Here is a 15,239-nt window from a genome sequence, read left to right on the forward strand (position 1 = left end):
TCGGGATGCGAGTGTCAGAGACAGTGCGATTGGCACAGGACAGAGCAGAGTTTAGGGCTGTTGTACATAGGGTCGCTATGAGTCGCAAGCGACTCGGCGGCACATAACAACAACCTATGCTCAAGTGATATTTGACAAGGGAACAGTATCAAATAAGGAAACTACAACCTCTTCAACAAATAGTGCTAGCAAAACTAGGATTCTACCAGCAGAAAGCTGATGTAGGATCTATATCTTGCATCTCATACAAAAATCAACTCAAGGTGGAACAAAGACCTAGGGTTAAAGCCAAAACCCATTAAGATCATAATAAACAAAAAGGGGCCTCATATAGAAGGACTAGCCTGTGGTAAAAATAGACTGGAAAATATAGCCAGAAATGTCCAACTAGGAGAGTGTTGTATTGATGAATGAAGCCTTCTAAATATTAAGTCCTTGTATGCATTGAAAACATTTCATAAGATGAAAAGGAAAACTACTTACTGTGGAAAAAATTTAGCAATACCATCTCAGACAAGGGTTTCATAATGAAAGTTTATAGAATCTTACAGGGACTACACACACTGAGAGAGAGGGCGGGGGAGGGAGAGAGAGAGAGAGAAGGAGAAGGAGAAGGAGAAGGAGAAGGAGAAGGAGAAGGAGAAGGAGAAGGAGAAGGAGAAGAAGAAGAAGGGAGGGAAAGAGAGAGCTCAGTAAAGGAGCTGGTACAGAGCGTGGTGGTATGCTTGCAGAAAATAATTTAAAACAATAAAGTTAGGATGCATAGAAACGTAGTAAAACATTTAACTGCTGTTGTGTGCCATCCTGACCCATAGCTGACCCTCCAGAAGGTATTCAGAGGCAGTTAATCACATTGGAGGAGATTGCCCATCCTTCCCTTCACGGAGCAGCTGGTGGATTCGAACTGCTTGCCTTTGGGATTACAGTGCAGCTTCTGACCGCTGGTAATCTGGAAAAGCACTAAAAGGATGCGCTCAGAGGGTTGTTGCTGCTGGATGCAGTCAAGCCGACTCTGACTGATAGCAATCCTGTGAACAACAGATCTGAACCTACTCCATCCTGCTGGTCCCTGCCAGGCTCCAGCCCACTGTTAATTGTCACTGTGTCAGTCTGTCTCGTTGAGGGTCCACCTCTCTTTCCCTGACCCTCTCTACTTTTTCCAGCGGGATATTTTTTTTCCAAAGTACTGGTCCCTCCTGACAACATGCCCGAACTGTGAGCTGTGTGTTCCACCGTCTTTACCTCTAAAGAGCAGCTTGGTTGCACTTCCTCTAAACCAGATTTGTTTGTTCTTTCCGGCGTAGGGGAGAAAAACAAAGAAATGAATATAACCATGAAGAAATATATGTAGACGGCAAATGGCATTGCTCCAGTTGGAATTGCTTCTGTAAGGAAAAGGAGAAGGAATAGATTAGGGATACCTAGTCTGGTTGACTAGCATTGTGGTTGGACGGACTGTGGCTGGAGACTCTTGGGTGATAGTCCCTAGATGTGGTACCAGAGATCTGTGTTGGTTAGAAGGATGATGGCAGGATGCTGTTACAGAGGAAAGAGGCCAGGACAGGAGTATGAAAGAAGGAAACCATAGATAGCAGTGCACTGATGACCCAGAGAAGGGAGCTGACAGCTGGACACTTGGATGAGTTAATACTTAGAGTTAAGGGAGAAGAGAAGTAAACATAAACAATTACTGGGGGGCTTCAGCGGAGTCGCTGTTCTAGATGAAGGCCATACAAGTAGGTGACTAGACTTAATGGAACAAAGGCAACAAATAAGAAAGGTATTGAATTTATTGGATTTGACTTCAGATCATTTATACGTCTTACACTACCTTCCCCAGATTCACTTGTATGCAAAGCACCTTTTTCCCCCCCTGAGCTTTGTACAATTTGATCTTCATTCTCTCAAGGGAGAAATGATAGCAGTATTTGTTGAGCCTCTACCATATGTGGACAGTGTTTGGTGGAGCTCCCCGATGAAAACAAGCTTGGAAGCAGGAGTGGCATCCACTTCCATAATAGCTTGCCTCCGGAAACCCAGTGAGCCTGGAGAAAGGACGAAGGTTGTATAGGTGTCCAGGACTTTCGTTTACAGGGTCGCTATGAGTCGCCTAAGTGTGCAGTTGGCCTAGCGGACAGAAAGTCATGCTCCCAAGCCAAAGGTGGGTGACTCTACTCCGTGGCCCTCAGGCCTGCCTTTAATTGTTTTTGGTGAAACATTCTTCTAGGTCGCGTAACCCTGGTATGTCCTCTTGCTGTACAGAGTTAACTCGTGGTTTCTGTGAAGCTGAATGCTGTGACACTGATGTGTCAGATATGATAATGGTTACCCATGGTGGACAGTGTCTGGTGGAGCTCCCTGATTAAAACAAGCTTGGAAGCAGGAGTGGCGTCCACTTCCAAAATAGTTTGCCTCTAGAAACCCTATGAGCCTGGAGAAAGGATCAAAGTTATACAGGTGTCCAGGACTTTTCGTGCATAGGGTCGCTAAGAGTCACCTACGACTCAACGGCACTTAACAACCACCACCACCATCATATGCTTTATATTATCCTGGATGCTTAGATGCTGTTATCCTCCTCCAGGTTGATGTTACTTCCCCTCATTACATTTATATTCATGGAGACTCAGGTGTGCTGGGTAGAATTCCCCTTAAGGTTTTTGTGGCCTGTGGTCTTTGTGAAGCTGGTTTCCGGGCCTTTCTTCTGAGGGACCTCGAATGAATTTGCACCACCACCTTTTATGTTAGTAGTCCAGCAGCGACCGTTTGTGCCACCCAGGATTATTTATTAATTTTGCCCTCCATAATTAATGCGATCATATTTGCTGTATACACTGGGGCTCTTGAGGTGGGGAAAGACAGTGAACTGGGGCTGCTTTAGGCAAACTGGCATGTATGGTCACTCTGCCTTTTATCCAGCAGTCCTTTGAACTGTGTGTGGTTTTAATCAACATTTCAGAGACAGAGAGGCAGAGACTCAGAGAAGTCTTTTGACCATCATCACACATTTGCTCATAGTCACAGCAAAGGTAGGATTTAAACCCAGGTCTGTTTGACTCCAAAGCTCAGTGGTCGCTGATTCCGTTCCCAGTTCATCCACGCTCGCACTTCACCACCATCATGTCACTTGCTGTGGCTTCGCAGCCTCTCTTCTAGACAGATACTGGGAAGGTCCCAGCTGGAAGTCTGTCTCAACACAGATAATTAGATGTGTGATAACTGTACCACTGCCAGCAGTGACGGGAAGCCAGCTGTTGTAGGAGCCTCTGGGCTATGATGTGTTCAGGATGATTTAGATGCTGTCTGTGGGCTGTCCAAAGACTCAAGATCCGCTTGCTTTGTAATCAGAACCTATCAGCTAAGACTGTAGGGGACAGTCAGGCAAGGAAGGGAATTCTGAGGGAGGCAGAGCATAGCATCAGAACCTTAGGCTTAGAAGCTAAGGGATAAAAGACCCCAAGAATCAAATGGGGTGAAAGTCTAGGCAGCAGGTTATAGAGCAAAAGGCTAAAAAAAGCTCCTAACTTAAGAGAGTGCAGTAGGATGATAAGGAGAGCTGTAGGGAGGAGGTTGACCAAAAGCCCCAGAGGTGCGAGGGGAGAGGCAAGGTAGGGTCTGCAGAACAAGTTGCTAGCATTGAAAAATTTCACCTGTATTCATTCATTCTCTCCCTCTTCCTCTCCCTCTCCCTCTCCCTCTCCCCCTCCCCTCCCCCCTCCCCTTTCTCTCTTCCTCTCTCCCTCTCTCTCTTCCATGTAAACATTCAGGACACATGCTGAGCATTTCCGTTCTCCCCCTCGCCCCCTGAGAAGTATGTCTGGCTGGTCTCAGTGGATCCTTTTGGGTCTTCTTGTTATTCACCATAGAGTTCATTTTGTGAACGCCATGATTCTTAGAAACTGTTGATGCACAACCTAATCGTTTAAAATTACATTTTAATGAGACAGTTAATGCAAGCATGCATTAGAATGTAAACTAGAATGCAGATCAAGCTAATGTCTCTTCTCCTCACAGCCCCAGAATTAAGTCCCTTTGCCTCTCTTTCCTCTAAAATCTTGCACTGGCCTGCTTGTTGCTGTCATGCTGGACGCTGTGCTACTAGTATTGCAAATACCAGCAAGGTTACCCTCGGTGGGAGGGGTAACCGGCAGAGCTTCCAGGCTAAGACAGACTGGAAAGCAAGACTGACCATCCACTTCTCTTTGAAAACACAGCCTCTCGAGATCCTATGAGTAACACCAGAACATTGTTAGATGTAATGGCAGAAGATGAGCCCCTCAAGTTGAAAGGCATCAGAATTCCAGTGGAAAAGAGCTGCATCCCTAAAGTAGAGTATGCTTTAATGTTCTGAGTGAAGTAAAGCTTTCAGCCAGTGACAGGCCTTCACTCACTGATGCAGCAAAATGAGGGGAAAGAGCTGAAGATGTCCATTAATAATTGCAAAGTGGAGTGTACAAAGTGTGAATTGAGGAAAACTGTAAGCTGTCAAAACTGAGATGGAATGCATAAAGATTGATGCTTAGGGCATTAGTAAGCTGAGATGGACTGGTATGGGCTGTTTGGAATCAGACTGGCCCTGGCCATTTAACCATATGGCATTTCAGGAGGGTGCCTATAATCAAGAACCAGTGGCACTGAAGACAAGAGTCCAAACCGCACTGAAGGCATTGGCAAAAAGCAAAGCTCCAAGAATTGATGGAATACCAATTGAGGTGTTTCAGCCAGTAGATGCAGTTCTGGACATGCTTACTATTCGATATCAGAAGGTTTGGAAAACCAACAAGCAAGAAGAGATATATATTTGTTCTCATTCCCCCCAAAAAAAGGTGATTCAAGAGACTGTGGACCTTATCAAACAATGTTTTACACATAGGCATAACCTTCATGAAGATTATTTAAAAATGAACAGAACATTGCACTAATGTATTACTGCCAGAAATTCAGGCTTTTTCCAGAAGAGGCCCTGGAACAAGGGATATCATTGCTAATGTCAGATAAATCTTAGCTGAAAGAAGAGAATAGCAGGAAGATGTATACTGTGTTTTGGTGATTATGCAAAGGTATTTAGCTTTGTGGATCAGAGTAAACTATGGCTGTAACTGAGAAAAATGAGAATCCCAGAACACTTAATCATGCTCCTGTAAAACCTGTACATAGACCAAGAAGCGGTTGTCCAGACCGAAAAGAGAACATTGCAAGATTTTAAATTCAGAAAAGTGTGCCTCAGAGTTGTATCCATTCCCCATACCTATCCAATCTGTATGCTGAGCAATTCATTTGAGAAGAGGGCCTACATGAAGAAGAATGTAGAATCAAGATTGAAGGAAGACTCCTCAGCAACCTACTTTATGCAGATGGCACATTCTTGCTCACAGAAAGCAAGGCAGACTTAAGGCATTTAATGGAAAAGGTTAAAGACTAAGCCTTCAATATGGATAATGTTTCAACATCAAGAAAATAAAAATCCCTACAACTGGACCAATAGACAATATCATGATATGGAGAAAATATTAAAGCTGTTGATTTAATGTTACTTGAATCTACCTGCAGTCAACACCCATGACAACAGTTGTCAAGAAATCAAAAGACTATGAACATTAGTATACAAGTCTCTGTGCTTCAGTTCTCATTTTCTCAGGGTATATTCCAAGTACTAGGATAGCTGAGTCATATGGAATTTCTATGTTCAGCTTTTTGAGGAAGCACCAAACTGCCTTCCAGAATGATTTAGCACTTTGTAACCCCACCAGCAATGTATAAGAGTTCCTTTCTTTAAAAAAAAGAAAGAAAAGAAAACAAAGAGTTCCTTTCTTGCCACATCCTCTCCAACATCTATTACTTGCTGCCCTGTTAACTTTGCCACTCTTATTGGAGTGAGATGGTACCTCATCGTGGTTTTGATTTGCATCTCTCTTATTGCCAGCGATTCTGAGCATTTCTTCATGTGTATATTGGCCATTCGAATATCTTCCTCTGAAAATTCTTTCCTTGTCTTTTGCCCATTTTGTAATTGAGTTATCAATCTTTTTCTTGTAGAGGCCCATGTTCATAGCAGCATTAGTCACCGTCACAAGAAAATGGAAACAGCCCAGATGTCCAACCACAAATGAATGGATTGAGAAATTATGGTGCATTCACACAGTGGAATACTACACAGCACTCAGGAGCAATGATTTTGTAAATTATTACCTAACTTGGAAGGGACTGGAGAGCACTATGCTGAGTGAACCAACTCAGTTCCACAAGGACAAATATTGTATAAAACCATTATTATAGAATGAGTATAAAGATCCAGTGGGGGGGAGGGTGGAAGCAGAGGGATTAGGATATGCAGGGTGGGGGTGGGGATTAATCATGGGGCTGTACAACTTGATGGGTAGGGGGATGAGGAAATTAGAAGAATCTGTTCTGGAAAACAATGTATTTAAATTTTACAAATTAGTATATTTTTTTAAAGAAAGAAATCGAAAGAATTGTTGCATTGGGCAACTATCAAAGATTTCTTTAGAGTGCTGAAGAGCAGGGATGTCCATTTAACAACTAAGATGGGCTCCTGATCCAAGCCATGGTCTTCTCAGTTGCTTTGTATGTATGAGAAGAAGACACCTCTCAAAGAAGATAGATTGACACAGTGAGTTTAGCAATGGGATCGGACATACCAGAGATTGTGAGGATAAGGCAAGGCTCAGATCTGTTGTCGAAGGGTCGCTATGAGTTGTAGTTGACTTGATAACACCTAACAACAACAACATATGCCTATGAGGTTTATTGGTTCTCCTCCCCCCCCAGCCATCTGAGAATAATAGTTGTTTACCCCTATTGATCTGATCACATCATGTCTTTTCCAAGAGCAAAGACATGTTCTTGCTTAAGCATTGTAAACCATTGTCCAAATTAGGAAGTGACATATTGGGCCAGTGCTAAAACCTCCTGAATGGTCCAGGTAGAGATTTCATCAGCTGAACCCTGATATCCTCAAAGCTTTTTCTTAAACACAGAGGCATGACATTATAATGCTCTGTCTTCATCTTGCTTTCTTCTCCAGTATATTCTCTCTGCCCCCCCGCAAGACGTTCTCACATATGTATCGGTCAATGTTACTACCATGTGCATAGTGGACACGTAGACTGGTTCCTACTTTGAGTCACTACAAACAACCCTATCCATATGTGAATGTCACTCAGTGCTGTTTTGAATTGCTATTCTAAGGACCCATAGAGAGAACTCAAGGTGTTGAGAATAGTATTTTCTTTCTTTTTTTTTCTCTATAATTATATTTTATTAATTTTCATAAACATTTACAGAGATTTTGGGTTTCCATTCATTCATTGTTGCACTATTCTCTCTACCCTCCTCCCAGTTTGTTCTTGTCCAAATGCCACAGTGCTTGTCAAAGCCAGTTCTGATTAATCTTCTTTGTCTGTGTGTCCTTTGCCATTCCCTATCACTCCTCCCTGAGAGAGACTTCACCCTGAGTCATAAGGAAAAGGGGATGGCGTGTTCTCTTAGCTACTTCCTGCTGAAAAGGGACGCTGTGGGTTTCAGGGTGAAGATCTTCTCTCACCACTCTAAAGGGCCCCTTTGGCAGTAGGAAACACATAGACTATTATGGAGATTGATTTTGGAATTTAGATGCACTCTTATTGATTGTGCTTGGCTGTACATGTTCATATCCTTGAAGATGTATCATGGGAGAATAGTATTTTCAAAAGGACTTAGTAAAGAAAACATTCCCCATTGACCCACAGTAGAATAAAGACATTAAAGCAAGGTAATTATGCATACTTTTGTAGGAGATAATTGTGTCTTTTCTGGAGGATGGGGAAAAGAATCTTTCAAAGTGCTTACCATTATTATTCTTTGTCCGTGGATTCACCTAGGGTGACTTTCACTACAATGTGGAAATCACCCTTGTTCTGAAGAGCCTTTCATGGAAAGAGCCACTCTTACCCCCACCCAGCTTCCTTGTCCGAGGCAAGCAATGGCTGATGACTCAAGAGACTTTTCTCCTGTGCCTTCAGCAAACTTCCACCAGGGGGACGGTTGCTATTTCTGCCTGTGTGGAGTATTCTCTGCCATCTGGGTTGGCTCTGTTTCAACCGAGATAGTAAAGAAACATTAAAAAAAAATTAGTCATTCTCACCATGTATGTTCTAGAGAGATTTACTTCTTCGATATACAGGCAGCTCTCCTGCTCCTGAGACGCATGGCTGCTTTGAAAGCTGTGAGAAGGCCCAAAGCCTTTGGCTCTTAGCCTGAGGCTAATGTCAGCTGTTCACGCTGGGGTGGTTTTAGTGGTCAAAACTCTCTGAGACGTAAGGGCTGTGAGTGGTAACAGTTTCAGAATCAACCGGACCCTATTTCTTTCCCCAAACAACTCCCCCCCCCCCACTCCACTCACTTTTAGTAGAAGATGGACCCCAAAGGACTTCTGTGGTGGAAGGAAGGAAGGTCAAAGGTTGTGGGCAAGGTGCTTCGTCTAGAAATGTTAGAGGATCAAAGAAAAGCCATTCTTGAGCTCTGTGAGCTCTGTGTTTAAGTGAAGCACAGAATGTTCGGGAAGCGCAGAGAAGTTGTAATTTTTATTTATTTATTTTTTTTTAAAAAAGGATTTTCTTCCAGCTGATCACGGTCTTGGTGCCAGTTCCCCGAGGGAGGGAAGATGAGCTGTCGTCATTGGCATATGTGTTGCCATTCACCCAGACAGACAAGTGTCTGGCCCCGGAGAGTCTTCTTGTCTTGTGTTTATGCAGTTCACTCTGTGATTGATGTGTCATTCCGAGATCCTGGCCTAGACACCAGCACATGCTCTTGTCCTTGGAAAGCAAACAAATGAAGAGACAGCCACATTTGGAGGCTGTAGTCTATGGAGAAAATGCATGACTCTTTTACGAAAACATCAACATCTAGGATCACACTGCTTCATGTGTGCATCACATACTAGCAGATCTCACTGGAGACTTAGCCAGAATCCGTGTGTGTGGGGGGAGTGTCCCAGGAATCCGAGTCTTGCTCGCCCTTTCAAGTGGGTTTTTGGGATGCCAGAAGCATTGTTCCAGAAGGCTTCAGGTCTGTCATTTGCAAGAAAGACTGCAGACACATGTCAGTGGAGAGTCAGTTAATACTTGAATCCTGGGGTCCCTTGTCACTTATCAGGTCACTTTTTTCATCCCTCATTTAGTCGGGTCAGCTCTTCACTAAAAGCCACAAACCAAACCAGTTGCATCCAGTAGATTTCATGTCATAGCAACTATGTGTGTGTTGGAGTGGAACTATGTGATCTGAGGAGTTTTTGATGGCTTACCTGTCAGAAGTCAGCAGTCATCTTCAGAGGCCTATTTTATGTGAACTCAAACTACCAACGATTCAGGTAGTTGCTGAGTGAGTTAACTTTGTATACAAAGATTGTCACCACTGGACCAGTTGCAAGCATCAGGATGGATGGTGAAGAGATTGAGATTGTTCACAGCGTTAGTTTGCTTGGCTCCACAGTCAACACTCTTGGCACCAGCAGCCAGGAAATTAAAAGACGTATTGCCATGGGAAAGTCTGCTGTTAGGGACCTCTCCAAAGTACTGAAGAGCAATGGTGTCTCTCTGGAGACTAAGGTGAGCCTGATACAGGCCATGGTCTTTGCAGTCACTTGTTATGCATCAGAGAGTTGGACAATGACTAGGGAGGATAGAAGGAGAATTGATGCCTTTGAGCTGTGGTGCTGGAGAAGAGTCTTGAGAGTACCATGGACTGCTAGGAAAACAGATTCATCCCAGAAAGGGTTAAACTGAGTGGCTCCCTGGAGGCAAGGATTCTGAGGCTTCATCAAACATACTTTGGTCATGTTGTAAGGAGGGACCGGTCCTTGGAGAGGGACATTATGCTTGGTAGGGTGGAGGGACAGCACAGGAGGGGAAGGCCCTCTATGAGGTAGGTTGATTCAGTGACTGGGGTATTTGGGATGGGTGTGTCAGAGACAGTGTGATCGGCACAGGACAGAGCAGAGTTTAGGGCTGTTGTTGCTATGAGTCACAAGTGACTGGACAGTACTTAACAACAACAACAACTACCACTCTAGAACTTCCTTTGTTAGCTGTATGATGTTAGGCAACTCAGCCTTTTTTATGTTCCCTCACATCAATTCTTGGAAGCAGGAGTGGCATTCGCTTCCTAAACAACTTGCCTCTGGGAACTCTATGAACTTTGATAAATGTTGATAGTTTGTAGAGGGGCTTCAGGCCTTTTGTTCATAGTGTTGCTATGAGTCACTAGACTCAAAGGCAATCAACAACAGAAACTGTAATAACAATATCGATTCTTAGCCACCTGGAGGGCAAAGACAATAAATGGCAGATATTTGAATTTAACCAGGATTGTGGTTTTATAACAAGCAGTTCTGGTGGCATAGCATAATGTGTTACATGTTCCATGTTGCACTGCTGACCGGAACGTTGGTTGTTGGAATCCACCAGCTGTTCCAAAGGAGAAAGTTAAATCATCTCCTCTCATAAAGATTTACAGCCTCTGAAACTGGATGTGAACTGTAACTGAAACTGGTCACTGTAAGTGAACATGGACTCGACAGCAGGGGCTCTGAGGTGTTGGTGATTTTAGATGATGCTTTAAGTGCAAAGAGAGAGGAGCAAGGGAGTGAAGAGTATTTGTGAGGAAGTAATGATAATGCTCTGTCAAAATCTAAGGAAGCCCTGGTGGCTCAGTGTTAGGGTGTGGCACGGCCAACCTAAAGGCATGCAGTTTGAATCCCCCAGCTGCTCTTTGGGAGAAGGATGGCCAATCTCCTTCCATGTGATCACGGCCTCTGAAAACCCACTGGAAGGTCAGCTCCTACTTGATGGCAGTGAGGTGCATCTTGTGCTGTGAAAATCTAAATTGAGGGAATGAAGTAAAGACAAAAAGGAACGGAGCTAGAGAAAACACACTGGTCTCTGTAGACTTAGACTAGTTGGTGATTGAGGAATAATTGAAGTGGAGTGCTGTAGCTGGACAGGTCGGGATGGCATACATCAGTGGGATCCCTGATTTGAGATTGATGAAACAGTGTGATTTCTCTGACAATAAACTCCAGGATGTGACCCGAAGTCAGCGTGATTCTATGAAGTAAAGGGACCTTCGTCACCTACATTGAAATCTTTTCCCTCCTAATTTTATCTCTCTTCATCTTAAACTTACAAAATATATATTTTTTCATGTCTTAAAAAAGTGTTGAGTAATAGCTGTGATAATTATGATCTTCTTCTTATTCCTGACTTGAATGGAATTGCATTTATCATGAACAACGGTATTATTATTTCAGGTGGATGGTCTTTGTCCTGCTAAGAAAATTCTCTGATTAGAATCATCCTGTGTTTTCACCCTTGATCTCTAAATATGATGAGTAGTTTAATAAGAAATTTCTTAAGACTGAACCCTCTTTGTAATCCTGGCATGAGTTAATGTATTAGCCTTTCAGCGTGTAGTTTGTTCCCATTTGCTAATATGTTACTCCCCCCCCCAACACACACACTTCTCTGCCTATAATGAATTATAAGAGAGCCCTGGTGGCATAGTCCTTCAGGCGTTGCGCTGCTAACCGAAGGTGGTGGCCCTCTGACAGTTCGAATCCACCAGCAAGCAGCTCCTCAGAGAAAGATGTGCAGTCTCCTCCCGTGTGATTTACAGCCTCTGGGAAACGTGCTGGAGAGTCAGCTATTAGTCAATTCTGACTTTATAACATGAGAAAAAGTGTGGTCTATAGTTATAAATGAATGATGTTGATGCTGTGAGCATACTCATTTATAACTACATCTTTGTGAGTGTCATTAATCTGTTGTTGTCAAGTCAGTTTCAACTCTAGCCATCGAGTAAGACAGAACTTGTCACAAGGCTTGCCAGCGCTGTAGGTTTTGTGTTTATTTTTTTCCTTGTTGTGTACCGTCAAATCAGATCCGACTGGCACAAGAGGAGATTTCCCCTCCTCCAGCAGAGCATCTGGTGGATTCAAACCGAGCACCTTCGAGATTGCAGAGCAGCTTCTTGCCACTAGGCCACCAGAGCTGCTTACGCTGTAGTTTTCACAGAAGCAGACTGTTGTGTTTACTCTCATACATTGATTTGTTCTGGTGGATTTGAACTGCCAACCTTTCAGTTAGCAGTCAAGCTCTTAGCTACTGCCTGACCAGGGTGCCTACATTTAGAAATATTTGTAAATCCTTTATTCTGATCTCCTTCCCGTGACCCTGTGGTGTACCAGCTTCGGAAGTGACCTGTAATTACCTAACTTCTTGTTCTTCCAGGTTCACGTCTTATTCCACCTCACTTTACCATCTGCCTCTCCTCTGCTGTTTCCTCTCCTTTTCTCAGCCTCGTCTTACAGCCACCTTTACCCAGAGTCTCTGTCAGCCCTGCGTACAGTGCTGCTGACATTCCTCCCAGCCCTTTTCCTAAGGGTTTAGGAGGGTGCCGGTTGTGCGTTGTATGTGCGTGACCGGTGTATCATTGTTTCGAGGGCAAGACTTCTTTCCGGGCTTTGTGAAAGAAAAAAAAAAAAAAAAAAAAAGCTTAGAGAACTTGCAAATAATCCTGATTTAGGGTGGGAAGAACAGTAAGGAATCAATTTTATACCAATATAAAGCCTCGCCTGCATCATGCCTGCTTATCCCCCTTAGTATGCCTCTTCAATATTTGATCAAGTCAAATTCTTTTTTTTTTTAAGAACTTAATTAACTTTATTTGTTATAGAAACTCCACTGTGTGGTGGCCACAGCTGGAGCCTGAGTCCTCTGCACGGAGACTCTGGTGTGAGTCTTTACAAGATGATCTGTGAATTCCTGGTAGGGAGACTTAGTGAACACAGTTAAATTCTTGTCAAAGCAGATGAAACCAAAGACCCTTCCACAGGTTCTACAGGCACCACTGTTGCAGCTTAAACCACCACTGATGCTGAAACTGATGGGAGCTCTGGTGGCATAGTGGTAAGAAATTGCACTGCATTCCCAAAGGCACGTGGTTCGAATCTACCACCTCCATGAGAAAAGGGCAGGCACTTTCCTCCCATGCAATCTCCTGCCTCTGAAAACCCGTTGGAGGGTCAGCTGTGAGTCATTCGGCTCTGTATTGATGGCAGACAACAACAACAATGCTGAAATGGCTTTTCTTTTTTCTTTCCTTTTTTTTTTTTTTTTTAGTAAGAGATGCTAAAAACCTTGTACCTATGGACCCCAATGGCTTGTCAGATCCCTACGTCAAACTGAAACTGATTCCTGACCCCAAAAGCGAGAGCAAGCAGAAGACCAAAACCATCAAGTGCTCCCTCAACCCGGAGTGGAATGAGACCTTCAAATTGTAAGTTAAAATCATTCCAGCCTCGAGCGGGTGGCACAGTTAGTTAGGTGGTGAGCACGTCGAGGTTGGAGTGCTTTTGTTCTACTTTCTCAGCTTTTCTGTTGTTTTTTTCCCTCCCTGTGTTCACCTAATCACTTTTTATTTTTGCATCGAGAGGTAAGCAAAGTTGAAAACTCCCCCCCCCCCCCCCGTACAGGTAAGGGTGCCAGTGGTGTGGAGGAGCAGGGGGGACAGGGACAGGCATGAGTGTCTGGTGATGTGAGTGGGATATAGGGTCTGTTGTTATTATGTACTGTTGAGTACAAGCCAAACTGACCCTATGAACAATAGATCTGAACCCTGTCCTATCCTGTGTCATCCCCACACTTCCTAACACATTCGAGCCCATTGTGACAGTCACCTTGTCAATCCACCTGGTTGAGGGTCTTCCTCTCCTTTACTAGCCTTTCCAAGTATCCTGTCCCTCTCCAAGGAATAGCCCCTCATCAACATGCCCGAACATGTAAGGTGAAGCCTCATCATCCTTGCCTCCAAAGAGCACTCCGTTTGTACCCTTTCCAAGACATAACTGTTTGTTCTTTCCGCCATCCATGAGCTGTTCAGTGCTCTTCTCCAACACCACAGCTCAGTCCGTCAGTTGGCTGAACTGAGATAACTTGTGGGTTGCTGTGATGCTGGAAGCTACGCCACTGATCTGTCAGATGCCACTAGCGTTACCCAGGGTGGACGGGTTTTAGTAGAGCTCCCAGATTAAGACAGACTAGGAAGCAGGATTGGCCACCATTTCTTAAATAACAGGCCTCTGAAAGCCCTTTGAGCAGTAGAGGAATGTGGATAGTTACAGTAGTGAAACATAGTCTCCAGGTATGACAATCCCCTGGCACATCCAGCTCCCTTCTGGAAGCTCCTCTCCACCGACTTCCCCTGATGATATTTCCTGGCCAGTTATCTGAAGGTTGTGTTAAAACAACCCAAAAACCCATATGTATTAAAAAAATCAGGACATTTCCTTTAAAAAATCTGGATCTCTCGCTTCCCTGAAAATGCCTTTAGACTAATTATTATGTTATTATCATTATTGTTAATTATGTTGTTGTGTGTCATCAAGTCGGAACTGACCCATAGCTGACCCTCCAGCACATTTTCAGACAAGTAATCAGTCTCACGGGAGGAGATTGCCCATCTTTCTCCCAGGGAGCAGCTAGTGGGTTTGAACCATATACTTTTGGGATGGCAATGCAGCTTCTTACCACTAGACCGCCAGAGCTCCCTTATCATGTTTTAGTTATAGCAGATATTATTTATTGTATACACTGTGTATAATAAACACTTGTTTAAGTGATAAGACTCATTGGCTTGAAGCCTCTCAGTTTTCTCAGGGGTCATTAGGTTAAGTCATCTGACTGATGCCCTGCAGTAAATTCAGAAGGAATGGGATCCAGTCTCAGGTGGTCTGACTCTGAAGGTTGTGCTTTAGCCAACGTAGAGAGAACTTAGTTGCTCGTGGAGGCCCTGACCTCTGTTTCCTCTGTCCGGCCCAAACTGGAACCATCTCAGTGCCAATCGAGGCTACACCTCAGAACACACAACTCTCCCGTCCAGCGTCCCCAACACCCTTATATGTGTGGACAGGAATAGACCAGTTGCCATTGACTTCAACTTTCAGCCACTCCTTGTGTGTTAGAACGGAATTGTGCAGCAAAGGTTTTCAATGATGTGTTTTCCAGAAGTAGATCACTAGGCCTTTCTCTGAGGCGTCACTGGTGAACTTGAACCGGCAGCCTCTTGGTTAGTGACCAAATGCTTAAATGACTTACACTACTCAGGTAGGTTAGTGGCCAAATGCTGTAACCGCTCATACCACCCAAGGACTCAAAACACGCAGTTATTCACCTGTCTGGACC

The 15,239-nt window shown here is 43.9% G+C and overlaps 1 protein-coding gene across 2 annotated transcripts in view; it reads left to right on the forward strand.

Moving 5' to 3' along the window:
• PRKCB (protein kinase C, beta) overlaps window positions 1-15,239 on the forward strand; it is a 553,123-nt gene that overhangs the window by 349,924 nt on the left and 187,960 nt on the right. For both annotated transcript variants that reach the window (XM_006902042.1, XM_006902041.1), the window contains exon 6: window positions 13,179-13,335. In XM_006902042.1, the coding sequence (XP_006902104.1) occupies window positions 13,179-13,335 (157 nt within the window). The remainder of the gene's footprint in view (window positions 1-13,178; window positions 13,336-15,239) is intronic.

Source organism: Elephantulus edwardii, unplaced genomic scaffold (assembly GCF_000299155.1).
Source record: "Elephantulus edwardii isolate Elephantulus edwardi_28Jun2011 unplaced genomic scaffold, EleEdw1.0 scaffold00361, whole genome shotgun sequence".
In the NCBI taxonomy this organism is placed as follows: domain Eukaryota; kingdom Metazoa; phylum Chordata; class Mammalia; order Macroscelidea; family Macroscelididae; genus Elephantulus; species Elephantulus edwardii.